This window comes from Saccoglossus kowalevskii, chromosome 16 (genome assembly GCF_978046115.1).
Source record: "Saccoglossus kowalevskii chromosome 16, keSacKowa6.1, whole genome shotgun sequence".
Taxonomy (NCBI): domain Eukaryota; kingdom Metazoa; phylum Hemichordata; class Enteropneusta; family Harrimaniidae; genus Saccoglossus; species Saccoglossus kowalevskii.
Genome location: NC_140656.1, coordinates 28929669 through 28944838, shown reverse-complemented (window position 1 = coordinate 28944838; position 15170 = coordinate 28929669). Strand labels below are relative to the sequence as shown.

Sequence of the window (15170 nt, the reverse complement as noted above, 5' to 3'; positions counted from 1 at the left end):
ATTTGATTATAACTCAAAATTATATATGGCGGTGCCACATGTGGAACAGGATGGGCTTTTTGGGGGGGGTCACTTGAATTTAAGAATGGGTACGCATACTCTAAATGCGTACAAACATTTGCAAAAAAAATAACCCATTCCAAGTACAATAACATCAATAACAAACTATATATACGAGGGCATTCCTCAATTCATCTCGGGGATTCGCCGGCGGGAAAAGTTTTTTTTTTTTTTTTACAAAAGAAATTAGGACTTAAGGTTGAAAAAAAAAATTCTTTTTTGCGTTTAGTTACCACTTTGGAAAAAATATATACTAATTTTGTTTTGTTTTTCGATTTTAACAACCCTAAGCACGGTACGTGCGTAGACGTTTTTGTGTTGCAGCTACATACAGTGTCCACAACTGGGAACATCTAACATTATTGTATGTGTACCATTGGGGCACGTGTTTTTTTTTTCTTTCTCTGTTTTGAATACGTAGTGTAGTGTGTTTGTCAGTTGTTTTGTTCTTGTGGAATGTCTTGTCAATTATCATCAGTCGTTTGTTATGTGTTCTTTGACTTGTAACTTTTCCTATAATGACTTGTGTTCACAGATTTACGGTAACCTAACAACATTCACTCGGGTTTCTGATCAACACGAGACAGTTGATACTTGAACCAATCCATCGTCTGGTTTACACATAGACACATACAAGTACCGTTTCCTGTTCTTACAGTTAAACGCCATGAAGAGATCAGCGTACTTAGTTACACTATGATTTCTGATGAGCACAGTGTCAGATCTTGCACCTTCGTACCCTGTTTCAGACCCGTTCTGCAATCGTTGGATACAGGGTACCAGGATTACTTTCCACAGGGACATTTCTAGGCAAGCCAGCTCGTATCAAATATTTAGGCCAATATCAAACCTGAACGAACTCAGTCGTTATTTCTCTATTTTTTTACCAAATTATTCACGACCTATCTCCTATGCTGTCTGAAGGTTGCCAGTTGTCAAAGAATTCAGAATTGACAACTGGTGTCCATTGTTGAAAACCCGATTGTGCCTTATCTAATCAACTATTTCCACAGTTTTGAACAGAGCTGACGTCACACTCTCAGGCTGAGATTCCAAATACATGTACACTGTAGCCTCGTTATAATGAACTCTCGGGGCATACAATGAGTTTATGTGTAATGTGTTCATTATATTAGATGTATTATGAAGGTGTTCATTATATTGAGGTTGCAGTGTACAGAGAAATGTTGATGGGTGGTGCTAATCAACTGTACGTTAATCGGCGTATTTCACCCAACGACTACGCTTATGTTTTGCCAAAATAAATAAGATTTTATTTATAAAAAAGAAAATACTTAAACTTATCCTACAATACTTGTTTTCCGTATTAACAATATAAAAATATTTGTCACGGTGAAATGCAGTAGTTTTCGTCACTATATTGATTTACCACCCATATTTTAGTATCTCAATGTCTCTAATAACTATCAAACTGAATCACTGTTCCTAACTAAATTCATAGATGATTGGGAAAAAGTTGTGTCGTATTTGAACTCGGCGGTTTTTTTTTTTGGAGGGCGGGGGTGCTGGGAAACACAAATATTCTATTCTGTATAGCAATAACTTCTATACTCGATGACGAAACGATCTAAAAGTGATTATCTATTTTCCGAGCACCCTCGACTGTTACAGTAACAGTATTTACATGTACGTCAATGTATACAGGTTATATTCAACTGAACTTACGATGTTATGTGTGGGATCTTTGGGCTTACACTATGCGTAGTCAAAATGTGCAACTGGCGATTGACAAACTGTATCGCTGAGTTAGGTTTCTTGAAAACCCTTTACGATTATCAGAAATTTGGCCATCTTGATAATTTCCTATATTACCACCGTGTTCGCCCCCTCACTGAGTAGTACTTAGTGTTATGATAGTGTGCCTATACATGTATGTTGATAAAGATTGTTAGAAACAGACATATACACAATAAAACAGATAAATATATACATGTATTATTTATTTGAATAACGAGCAGTAAATATATTATCATTTCATTCACTCACTCATCAACTAACTCTAACTAATTAATGTGTTATCTTAACTAATTGACCACAGTAAAACTAATTATCTTAGATATTTATAAAGTGTCACTTATGCAAAAAACAGTAATTTTATTTAAGTAAAAACATCAGTGTTTTTCTCACATTTCCTGTGAATAATTCTAAGGTACTGGATAAAGTTCAGAGTCCTCCAATTCTCTGTTTATATTTGATATTGAGATTATTATTAAATTGTGTGTATCGGGGTAAGTGCATCGTTCCTTTAAGTAGCGCCATCTAGCGACAAGACGCTTCTGTGACGTCAATTTTGAAGATCGTTCACAGCGTCGATATTGCTTTGATCTGTCGTCGCTAGTCAATTAAAAAAAACATTTATTTTAGAGATGTTCTATATTGTATAACGACAATACAACCAAACTCGCTTAAATTTAACGCCACTGCGTTCAATGGTTCATTGAGCTTCAGGAATGGTTCAACCACGTCATCTACTCCAAGTTTACGCTGGGCGCTGCTTAAACTAAATCAATGCTGCGTATTATTTACTGAACCAAAAATTAAGGCGTTAAAATTTCCCCACGGTGAAAATATAGCAAATATAGGAAAGCTGACAGTTAATGGCAGTTTTCCACGTGGAGTTTCAAGACTCCCTGGCGATGAAGTTTAGTTAGAAGATCGAATTCAGCGGGATAGTCGTGGGTTTGTCTGTACGATGTCCAAGGTAAATCTTCCGAATAATGCATTGGAAGCGAGTTGCCACTGGCGCTAAACGGGAACGGCCAGAAACCGTACAAGTGTATCTCTTCACAAAACGAGATTGCTATACTAACCATGGTCATCCCGGAAGAAAGTATTTTACCATTTATGTGCCAATACTCGGAAAATTTTTGAGAATATATTGCGTTTGACAGCACCAGTTGCAAATTTGAGTTTTTCCGCAGGATTTCAGCAAAGATGAACGCTGACTTCATAGACGGCGCATGCGTCCAGCTGCTTGGCACCCACATAATGTAACCATTGAAACTTTTCAAGCCTTTGATGAACTTTGCCGCGTGAAAAGCACCACAAGGAACACCGTCTTCAGTTAGGGATGCAGAGGAACAAGCTACACTCGTAAAATTTGTTTTTCTCCCCGCATCTTTCACAAAACCTTGTATTTGCGGCACGTTCATCCTCAAAACAAAGTCTGAACTGTCAATGTCTGCACCACAGCTGCTATTTTTAAGAATCCCACCATTCCCAACAATTGAACACTTTGAAAACATTGTTTTGTTCGGTGGAAACGTTTTGGCTAATAACTCCCGTTTCGATTTATCAATAGTAAAAGATTCTTTGAAGTAGTTCCCGTAGTATTTGTAGTCAACGTGTATATTGTCTTGAACGAGGACGGGTTCGTGATGCTGTGTGAACCGATTAAGCTCGTTCCGTAATTCATCAACCCTGGTTTTATTAATCGTTGAGCAATGGAGATATGACGCAGTTTGTTTAAGTTCTCTAAGGTTCAATTTCCAATAAAATATTGTTCCAAAGATGAGGATTTGGTGATAATAATGGCAAATAAAAAACACGGTTAAACATATGCCGAAAAACACACATATAACCCGTAATCGCCGCTGCACCATTCTGACGACACCAATAGGGTAGATCTGAAACAACACAAATATAACAGGTTAGGGATTTCCAATTTGAAATATCATGCTAGTTTTTTGGGGGAAATATTTTGTATTTACTTGTGTCTGCGTGACGATTTTTATAAACCAAGCGATTCCCAAGTCTTTTAGATTACGCAGTAGTCTTTGAAACTTGTTTTCCATAATCCATATTATTCGTGCGGAAAGGATAAATAGTACTGTAGTTTATTCGGTACTTTGTATCATGGAGCTAACACATGCCTATATCGTGTTCACACCTGGGTTTTTTAACTTCCCCTTTCGACGAAGAAAGAATACTACGTTCATGGTACGGGATCTCGGCACGTGCCGAAATTTTTAGTCCTTCGTGTTTGCAGAGGGATTAGTACAGCAGTTGTGTTCACGTTAATTAGAACCCACTTGGGCCCCTCTCGGTCCGCACCGAAATCGCTTCTCATTCTTCAATCTCTTATTTGAGCCAAACATGGCAGATGATAATGATAATGACTGTACTCAAATCTTATTAATTTACTGTTATGTTATGGTATTTATTATAAATCACAGTTCGAATGAACGTCAAAGAAGGATTCGAAAAAACGTTATCCGACCATATGCACTTCCCTCCGTGACCATGGAGATGCTGAATTGTTCGAGTTACGAACATCGAATTACGAAAATATCGAGTTACAAAAATGACCATGCCCATATTTTAGAAACCATGCCCACTTTTGCGAAACCACGCTCAAATTTTAACTACATGTTCAATTAACAGACCTTAGGGGTCACGGGCAACATACATTTGTTTTTGTTGAACGTTCACATTTAGTAACTAGAACTTTAATTAAAGCGCGGTAGTCGTCGCGCTGCGCATGTTCGACATTTGTGTTGATACACATTGATTTTCCCATAATCCAATGCGCTCTTCAAATAGAAATCACAAGTATGAGGTTTGACCTGGGCGCGACTTGCACTGATTACCGCCGGTGACTCTTTCGATACCTTCCAATCCCATGAAAATTACCTAATTAAACCTTGGATACGTGTCAGTTCGTACTCGTTGATCTGCGCAATAGTCAAAGTCGCCATCTTTGTTTATATGAGAACCATATATCTTACACATGCGCAGCGCGACGACTACCGCGCTTTAACTGTTAACCGGACTTGTTACAGGTAATATAGATTGTATGTTTCGAAGTTTGATTAACTGTTGATTAATATTCGAATTACTAAATTTGTGTGTTTGCTTTCCTCTTACAATATCAGAACAGTAGGAACGAAACAAATATTTATCGGGGAGAGAAATTAAACTAGATAGAAATATACCCAAGCTACCCAAAATGAGGACAATGTTTACTATATCCGCCCACTCGTACAAAGTGAGGAAACCACCAAGTACTCACGATTGTACCAAAGTTCGGTAATAACGCACACAAGCCGGACTGTTCAATAATAAATCAACAGATAATTGAAACTGTGGTCTTCACTTCCTCATTACGCCGTAGTTTTTAAAGCGAGGGGAGTCGCCACCTGCGCATGCGTCAAATGGCCATAGCGTGTCATCGTTTACAAACAAGCGTCTACCCATGAGCCTTTGCGTTTTTAGCGTGTGTTGTTATCGTCGGTTGGGACTCAATTCCCGCGCGTGCACAGGTGACGACCCTCCCGCTTTAAATATATTACCATAAAATGTGATTATAAGTCACAACCTGTTGTAAAAGTTAGAGTTACCGAAACGTATTTATATCAATCGGTTTGTTGTAATTTGAACTTACAGGTCAGTCGACCTGGTTTGTTTATTTGACATTTTGTGATTGAAATCCCCACACATATACAATGCAATACGAACCTTAACTGTTTTATTTTTAACTTGTAGTTTGTATACATTTTTAATTATTCCAACTACTTCCGAGAATTGTTATGTATTAATAAAATTATTATAATTAATTTATATTAGTTATTATTACACGTTATCGCTACTGTAATATTTCCAGTCATATTTTGAGCTATGTACCGATATTCACTATATAAGGGCAGCCATCTTGGAACTTTAAAGTAAATAAAGAGACAAGTTGAGAAAAGGGTTTTGCAGATTCCTACAAATCAAGAAAAAACACAAATTTTCACAGTAGAACGATCCGTTTTAACAACACCAAGCCAAACGCTGACAAAATTCGACCGAATTCGTTGTTTTTGCGTGGAAATGCCGAAAACTTGCGAAGGTAAATTTTAGCAAAAATAATTATTGTGGGAATCGAAATTACAGGATAAAGGAGACGATCGATTAAGTCAAGGAAAGAGACTTTATTATATTATATCATGGAACTATAGTTCCATGATTATATAGACTACACGAATACTATACAGCTACTGCCGAATAAAGCGTGTGTTGAAAGTATACAGTTAGGCCGGAAGTTTGGGCTTACGTAACTTGTTACTGAATAGCCAATCAACTAACTCAATAATAATTAACTTAAGTACATAACGTATCTCTTTGTGGTTTCCGCAGTTCGATTGTGGTTCCGACATTACTCCCGGCCCGCAAGTGATTAAATTCGAAGTAAATATAAACAGAAATACTAAACGTAAGTGTAAAAAAAAAAAACACTGGGGTAAAGAATCGATCATAAACAAAATACGACATTATCCTAATACAACAATGTGGTAGAGAATCGATCAAAAAAAAAAAAAAAAAAAAAAAATACGACATTATACTAATACAACGATGTGGCTACAATCATGTCAAGTTCTACGTAAAATATCTTCAAATACTAGCATATAACAAATTCAACTAAAGATAAATATCCATTTACATAGGCAAATTGTCACACACACACAAAAAAAACTAACACAATTTCAGTTCGTTTAAGTCTGTTATTCTGCAACGAGCAACGGCGGTTAACGTATGTCTTTGTGGTTTCCGCAGTTCGATTGTGGTTCCGACAATTATGAAAATTTCATTTAATATATAACATACATTTCAGTTCAAAGCTTGTTATTTGCAATATACCAATTAGGCGAGACATGTATAAAAGGAGTAAACAGACATACTATGGGCCAGGGGGGCAGTTGATACATAGCGGGGTAGGGAGGTGTCCCTGAGTGCTTAAAAGTGTGACCATTTTCATACCTGGTTAGTGGCAAAATCTATACCCATGTTTATACCAAAGTACCATTTCTTTCATCACTGTTTATCCCAAATAAAACAGTTGCCTTTGCGTTTTTAGCATGTGTTGTTATCGTCGCCTGGGACTCAATCCCCGCGCATGCACCGGTGACGACCCTCCTGCTTTAAAATATGTAAAGCATGGTAAATACCTTTCATGGTTAAATAGCATGTGTGTGGAATCGATTGAAAATGTCCTTTGCCTTATGCGATTGGTAATGGACTATCCACCTTAGTGCACATTGTTTATAGACGTTCGTATAAAAGATAAAAGCTGATAATTTTCAAAATCCTAATTACAATAGACATTCGCGTATTGATATTTGTTTAACTGATATTCAAAAGGCTTAAAGGGATACAGGGTGCGTTATGCAATATTTGATCTTAATTATTCCCGATCCTTTCCCGGTCACGGATTCAATACCTCGGCCCAAATCGAAAAACGATTGTTAGATACATTTGTACGTTAAATTAACATGCGTGTGGAATCGATTAAAAAATATAAAGACATACGCAAACCAGTGCTCACAATATTGCCGTATATCGGGCTTTCAAAAACAATTTTAAAAATTATTTTTGCATGAATGGGTTAAAACCAGAAAAAGTATCCAACTAATATTATATTGGAATTAATTTGAATAGAACTATTCAATTTGACTTGCGCAACGTATCTGAAAAATAGAGCAACGAAGGCAACTCGAAAATGATATGTATACCTATATACATATACAAACATACCTTTAGAAAATTGTTGATGCCATGATTGTACTGTACAGAAATCTGGTTCGATTAAACCAGATCTGGCCCGATTAAACCAGATCTGGCTCGATTAAACCAGATCTGGCTCTATTAAACCAGATCTGGCCCGATTAAACCAGATCTTGTCAAATTGCATCTTTAAATCTTCTAATCTATTTTTTATATCTCTCCTTCGCTTCATTTGTTTTTTTCAATTCACATCTGTATTGCGTATCATTCGAAATCCAAACAATACCAACGCACTAACAATTAATATTGTAAGAGAAATCCGAGAATTTACGCTGGGTGGAAGCCACCGGAAGTCATGGCCATAAAAAACTAGAAATTTGTCAAAATTACAAGAAAAAATCACTTGGTTTATAGAATGTCAGTATACATGTATATATATATATAGTCCCATTGCAAACGCCATCTGTTGCTATCCACCTACGCCATGGTGAAACAATATCCTGTGTATTAATCTGTGTCGAGTGTGACATGTGGGTTTTTCTCTGTCCCTTTTCAACAACAAATATATATAATACATCTTGGCCGATCATATTCAAAATTAAAATGCAATTGTGTCACAAATGTTAAAGGGCGGTGGTCGTCGTTCAGTGCGTGCTCGAATTTCATGTAAACATACGATGTATTTTACACGCGTAGTATACATCGCTATGAGTCCCATATCAAACACGAGGCGGCGCGACGACCACCGCCCTTTAAAGCTAAAATAACAAAATCAAGCATTTCCAAGCAATCAAAAATCAAGCAATTTCGAAACCAGTCCCAGTTTTGCATAGACAAACTTGGCACATTGAATATAATAATACTTGGGTGCCGGGCTTGGATGCTAGGTCATTTTGTTTTTGTTGTTTAGATCGAATTCAAAATGGCTAACCGAGAACCCAATGCTGTTCCAGGGAAGTATCTCTGACTCGAACAAGTTTTGTTTATCATGAGATGTGTACACATGCACTTTTATAAGAACTTACACTGAAAACAGACGGGGACTTTGTCATGTAATGATTTGTTGTTATGGTTATGAATAATATACCATTTTCACTTAGACTAACTAGCGTTTATATCAGTGTCAGCACCCGGAACTCCTCCGATGCAGTCGCACCCGCCCAGTTTAAATGACAGGCTACCCCTGAATTCACTAGGCTTAAACCTTAAAATATGTTATCTCTTCCTGTTTGATTTCTGAAGCCGAGAAATGACAGTACTGTAAGTAGATGCATCTTCCAGCAACAGCACACGATTCACGTTTTAGAATTACTTTGAGCAAACCATCATATTTTATTAAATTCAACTTACCTCGAAGCTGAATAAGCAGACACAAAGCACACATAGTAAGGTGAAGTGAAACTAAAAATTGCTCTACCACGAACAAAACTTCAAGACAAACCTGTTGATGCGGCGTCAGCCATGAAAGTGAAAAAGGGCTCCATACGTCATTACGGCGCTCACACATCATTACATAATATGCTAAATTACACGGTTTCAGATGATTGTTACGTAATCCTAAGTTACGTAATAATTATAGTGTTGATGTAAACGTTCCTTGTGTTGATAACGGTACAAGGTTCAAGAAAAATGGGTGGTCGATATAGCGGTGAACCACTAACAAATGAAACAAATACATATGATGGTGAGGCAATTGAGTGGCATTTTCCACATTGAGTTGTTTTGGAGATTTGCATATTCATAGGGAATTAATTTAGCGCATCCGTAGCTACAGCGAAATAGGAGAAAATTAAATATATGATAACTAATACAGGTTGTGGCATTTTGGTCCTATTTTTCAGATTACTTTATACTGTGTTGTATATTTGTTGGTCTGGGACAAGTCTATCGTTTATAATTACGTGTCAATTACCATGTACTGAACGGTGTACACGACATCGTCATTCGATGCCAGCTGGTACAAAATACTAGTACACATAGTATAGTAAAGTAAAGCTAAAAATTGCACTGTGCGAACAAAACTCCACACGCACCTTTCAATGCGTCGTCAAGACAACACTGACACATTGATATGTGCCACGGGAACAAAACAGCATATGATTAGGCAGATTTTTACAACCTATTTGTAATTATGAGTGATCACGTGTGTGTGCAATATATATTTTCAATCAAAACAAAATAGTTCATGGACTGCTACATGTATTTAAACGCGGCTTCGACTGAGGTGGCGTCCTCAGCCTCACAGCAGAAGGATATATATATTAATAGTTTAAGCAAATGGTCGCTGAGATCTCGCTGGGAGCGAGAGGGTCACAAAATTTGAGTGCGTCCCTCAAATTGTGTCCTATTTTCTCTCGTCTACTGTTCCAAATATCATAGTTTTATATGTCAATAAAACGGTGGGTGCGATAACAGGAAGGAATTGAACACAATGAAATGCAAATACAAGTCTCGTGGTTCTTTCTTCTTAACGAGAACTCGGCGGCCATTCACGTCTAAAGTCTATTGACATTATCTAGTTCATAAAAATGTTGTGTCTGAATTTTAACAACGCAGTTTCACGTTTTTTTACGCTCGTTCTTAACAAAACACGGGTATTTTAACAATCGCGTTCGCCATTTTATGATGAAACATATATGGTGGTAGTGAAAAATTAGAAATGAGTTTCTTTTTTTTTAAAAGTATTTCTTTCAGGGTAAAAAAACACAAAAACAATTGCAGCCTTAGGGTAGTGACCTGTGTACAAATTAATTTACGTTGAATAATTGTAACTCCTACCATCATGATTCTTGTTGGAAACGAGCGTCTGGGGTGTCGTTAAATTGCAATATTTTATTTTGTTATTTTCGTCCTTTAACTAAAAACAATACTGTTTTGCAGAGAGTTGCTATATTTTAAAGCGGGGGGGGGTCATCACCTGTGCACGCGCGTGAATTGAGTCCCAAGCGACGATAACAACACACGGTAAACGCACAAAGGCTCATGGGTAAACGCTTGTTTGTAAACAATGACACGCCATGGCCATCTGACGCATGCGCAGGTCACGACTCCCCCGCTTTAAACGACGAACGGCTAGACACCGAAACAATTGTATATTTTAATGGCATTCCTTACATCCATCACGTTATTTTGACACTCTCGCGCAAGGGCGCGAATTATTAGATTTGTGTATTGCAATAGTTTATACGGTAGTGAAAGTATTGCGTCATACCTAGACTTTTGGTTCGAGTGTGATCATATTTGTCAGATTATATTCGATGAGAATTTCTCTCCCATAATACATTGCATTATTCTCATGAACATCAACAGTAAACGCAACACATCAATTCAGTTCGAACTTCTTTCGATAAAAAAAAATACGTTTTACACATATACGAGGCGAAATTATCCTTGATCAAACGGGATACACGAATTTTAAATTCCGGTATGTGAATTATTCTACTATAAACAATGAAATGTATTAAAACGACTATACACATTACTAACACGACACTTGGGGTTAATGCAATATGTAACGTAGATTTATACATGCTGGTACTGGAATCATGGTGCGCGCAGAACAAAGAACACGGCGGTAGTAGACGAGTACATTGTTGTACCATTGTGACAGTTGCACGCTTGGAATCTCGTGAAAAGCATCAACAACCGAATCGTGACTGCATTATTAAGATTTTGCTGACTCGAGCAGACAGCCAATAAAATTGTCATGTAGGTAATTAGTAATATTGCGTGTGAAATATCCTGCTATATATTCCGATTATAATGCAGTAGTGGATGTATATGGCCGTTATTATTCAAATGTAGAAATGTATTAGGCTTCAGAAATGAACAATCTATGAACCGCGACATCGCTGAATTATTTATGATTTGTTAAAAAATAATTGTTGATGTGATATGACAATCTAATATATATCACTACGTATCACTACATAACGCACCACTGCACGAGATTTTAGTGCGCGCATCTGAAGACAGCTGCAGAATACATGAATGGTTTAGTAGGCGCTCATTGCTGCAACATTCTGTACAAAAACACATTCATGCATTAATTCATTCATCCGTATTATAGCCGAGCATGGAAGGACTAGGACTACTACCTTCCATGAGCCGGGGAACCACCAAATTTATTTATACATTTTTATTCGCCCAGTAGCTTTATAATCTACTTATTTTAATAGGTTTATGTAGTTGTTAGCACGTTAATCAAGATAAACCTTTTATACTTTATAAGTATTTTTTATTATTTATGAAAATTTCAGCGCTCTATCATAAATTGAACATACTTAAAACAGTAGGCAAAATAAATTAAATTAAATTAACAACAACTGCATTGTTATGATGACTAAATTTGCATATTTGCATGTATTTTAAATAATTAATAACTCACACAGTCGAGTACATGTATAATATAATTTTAGAACATTTTTAGATGCTTACCAATCATCTACAATTTACTGGATATCAAAACAATGTTTAGAGAATATTTTGTGACCATTTCTATTGATATGCAAATTAGTGTAATTTTTGTTTTAATTCTGACATCAAATGAGTATTTTTCAGTAGGTACTCATCAGATTTTTTTTAAAGAGATTGTAATGTAGTATATATGAACAATACCCGGTTGGAGATGTTTGTTGGATTTATGCGTTCCGAAAGATTTTACTATCTGAATGTAAAAACGAACAAAATATTCTGGTGAAAATGCAAACTAGACAATTAAAAGAAAAATAGTTATGCAAAATCTCTGTGGCTGTTTTGTTTCTTAGTCTTATTCTACATTTATCAAGAAATAAAATATGATATAAATTTTTTTCACAGAACTCATTTGGATCTTCAAAAAAAATATTTCACTTAGCAGTCACATGACCACACGAAGGATGCATCTAACGTAACATCGATTTTTTATTTAGTGTGAATTATAAGCTTTCATAAAGTATAAAAATCTGATATCATATAGTTCTATAACAAATACAAAATGTGAACTTCTATTAAACTCCCACTACTTCCTTAATTTAAAAGTTAATTCATTCATACAATGCGGGACAATAAATAGTTAAAATACTAAGTATACACTAATAAATTGCGAATAGATCATCACTATCTCAAACTACTTCTTTTCTTGTACAGTCTGTCACATTCACGTGGACAATGGAGGCGGCATAACAGGAAGGGTAACGCGTATTGTAACTTCTTATCGGTGTCATGATAGTGCCGCTGCATTACCCGCTCCTTAACCATGGTTCGTGCGTAATGTGTTATTTTTACTACGACAGACCTGATGGTATATTTAGGAATGATTTCTGCGTAGTATTTATTTTTCTCGCCATGATTAAGTATTAATCACTGCTGCTATTTTAATGAGAATATCTCATAATTTCTGAATACAAGTTTAGAGTTATCATCAAATGCGTTGGTGATTTTAAAAGAAAATATTCAAAGATTTTACTTTACATATGACCCACTCAGTACGATCATGGTTTCCATGGTAACACCCCTTGGGTTAGATATCGGGTAGTGTCTGATTTCATTTTCCCCATGTATAGCCTTCTAATCGCACAAAACTGAAATGCCAAATATCGAGTCTTTCACCATGGCAACACACATTTAGTTCTAGTCGATTAAAATGAATATTATTTTCACTGGCAATTTCCGAAAATAATACATACTTACAAAAATACAAACTAGTTATAGTGACCCCATCTTCAGAAAACTTGACCTCGCTTTTTCGACAGCCGGTGTCTTAAATCTAATATTCTATGACAGTCAAGTGGGAACAAATAATCTTGCGAACTGAGAGTGAGCAAATCGAACGCGACCTTGAACTTAATAGCAGGTCATGATGATTTCAGAAATGACATAAATGCTGTGCGGTATGCGACATTCTAGGACATCACATTTTGAGGTTTTCGTTTTTGCTATTGTGAAAAACACGTGACAAAAAAAAAACAGTCTGATACATACATGCATACGTAAATAGATTGCCTTAGGGGTGAGATGGTGACATCATCAACAAAGTAGACATCTTTTGAATTTACAACCTCGTGCTATTTTCACTGACTTGGTCACATTGTAGTCGCCGGTATATCAATTGATCACGTGTACTAAACCACGTGTCATAAATTTGAAGATATCATGTTCATATAAACGATAAAGTTATAATATACTAGTATATGGATTAAAAGAATTATTTTTATGCATAGTCTGTTCGCACTAATTACGTCCCATCGGTTATAACCGCCCATATGCATCTAATTAGTGTGGATTCAATCAGTTAGATACCCTACACATTATAATATCAATATTTTAAGTATTTACTAGTAACTGTTATTATGTGAATACTGTGTGTGATATGACGGACACAACCACACAAGTGTCAAACTCTTGTTTTTGCCGATATCTACAACATTGAATAATACATTATTGCATTTACTTACTCAAGTTGCTTCCAAAACCTTAGTCAAAATATTTAAAAACAAACGATTTATTATAAAATGTCCTCCCATATTTGATACACGTGTTATTGTTTGTAGCAGCGTGAGAGAGTAATTTGCATGATTCCCGTCATGACGATTTCAATCTCAATTTTTTTTATACATTTACTCATAAATATCGTGCAACTTTGTGCAACCCAGCACCACGTTTTGCCGAATTATGGCCAAGCGTATAGTTGACTCGGCAATTGGTTTAATCATTAAGTGACAGTAGACACGTTTTGATGCATGGCCTTGCCCGCACAATGCATGACATGGAACATACAGCACACAGTACAGTGCCGATCACGGTAAATTTGAAAAGGGTTTGTAGCGACTGAGATACAGTATCATACATCGGGAGCGACGTGTTCGGCGTGGAATATGCCAGTAATATATACTCTTTAAAACTTACCTTTCCCTTTCAAAAATGGCCGTCTTTCTCGTTTGCAGTGCGCGTGGCACTGGTAATACTGTACGTCGCCTAAAGGTATAGCCGTATAGTGTCATGTAGTGATAGTCAGTGATACACACTGCACCAGTAATATACAGACGACTATTCACAGCCAAGCCTCGTCATTCCAGTGATGATATCATCTAAAATTCGTCACTGTCTGATTCGTATTTTACGTGCAATTCAAGGCCTTCGTGGTTGGAAGCTCATTAACAATTGTGTCCACGTTTAACCCAGTAGACCATCCCCCAGGGATTAACAACTCATCGACTGCATATTTGGGTTTTTTATTCTAATAATATTGAGCTAAACTTATATTATTATTATTATTATCTGTTTATTTGTTTCGTTTTTAATCAAAACTCAAGAACACAACGCAAATCACATTCGGCAATAGATAGGGCACCTAACAGATATACTGGCGAGTGAAACAATTGGCAATTGAAATAAGAGATACGCATGCGCAGGAGAACAGCTGTGAAATTGGGAAATATTCAATTAGTATTTGTAACTAGTACGTGAGACCAAAGACTATAGTCTTTGGTGAGACAGAACGCGATGCCGATTTTGTAATTGTACATAGGTACAAAATGGTTGTTTTTGACACGAACAAAAATAAGATACTCGTTATTACTACAGATGCAACACAGATACTACTGTCAGTATTACACGTATTACATACA

At 36.4% G+C, this 15170-nt stretch overlaps 1 protein-coding gene across 4 annotated transcripts; it reads right to left on the bottom strand.

The window, feature by feature from the left end:
* Positions 1-2000: 2000 nt before the first annotated feature.
* Positions 2001-14688, bottom strand: LOC100367962 (alpha-N-acetylneuraminate alpha-2,8-sialyltransferase ST8SIA3-like). 4 transcript variants are annotated; one of them, XM_078005376.2, is made up of 2 exons: positions 14449-14688; positions 2001-3707 (listed from the first exon to the last, which is right to left on the bottom strand). In XM_078005376.2, the coding sequence occupies exon 2, from the start codon at positions 3681-3683 to the stop codon at positions 2676-2678; it is 1008 nt and encodes a 335-aa protein (XP_077861502.1). In that variant the 5' UTR covers positions 3684-3707; positions 14449-14688; the 3' UTR covers positions 2001-2675. The 4 variants fall into 4 exon arrangements, with proteins under 4 accessions (XP_077861502.1, XP_085347747.1, XP_006812618.1 ...); XM_085491621.1 differs by lacking the exon at positions 14449-14688 and adding an exon at positions 9005-9238; XM_006812555.3 differs by lacking the exon at positions 14449-14688 and adding an exon at positions 8914-9036.
* Between the last annotated feature and the right edge of the window lie 482 nt (positions 14689-15170).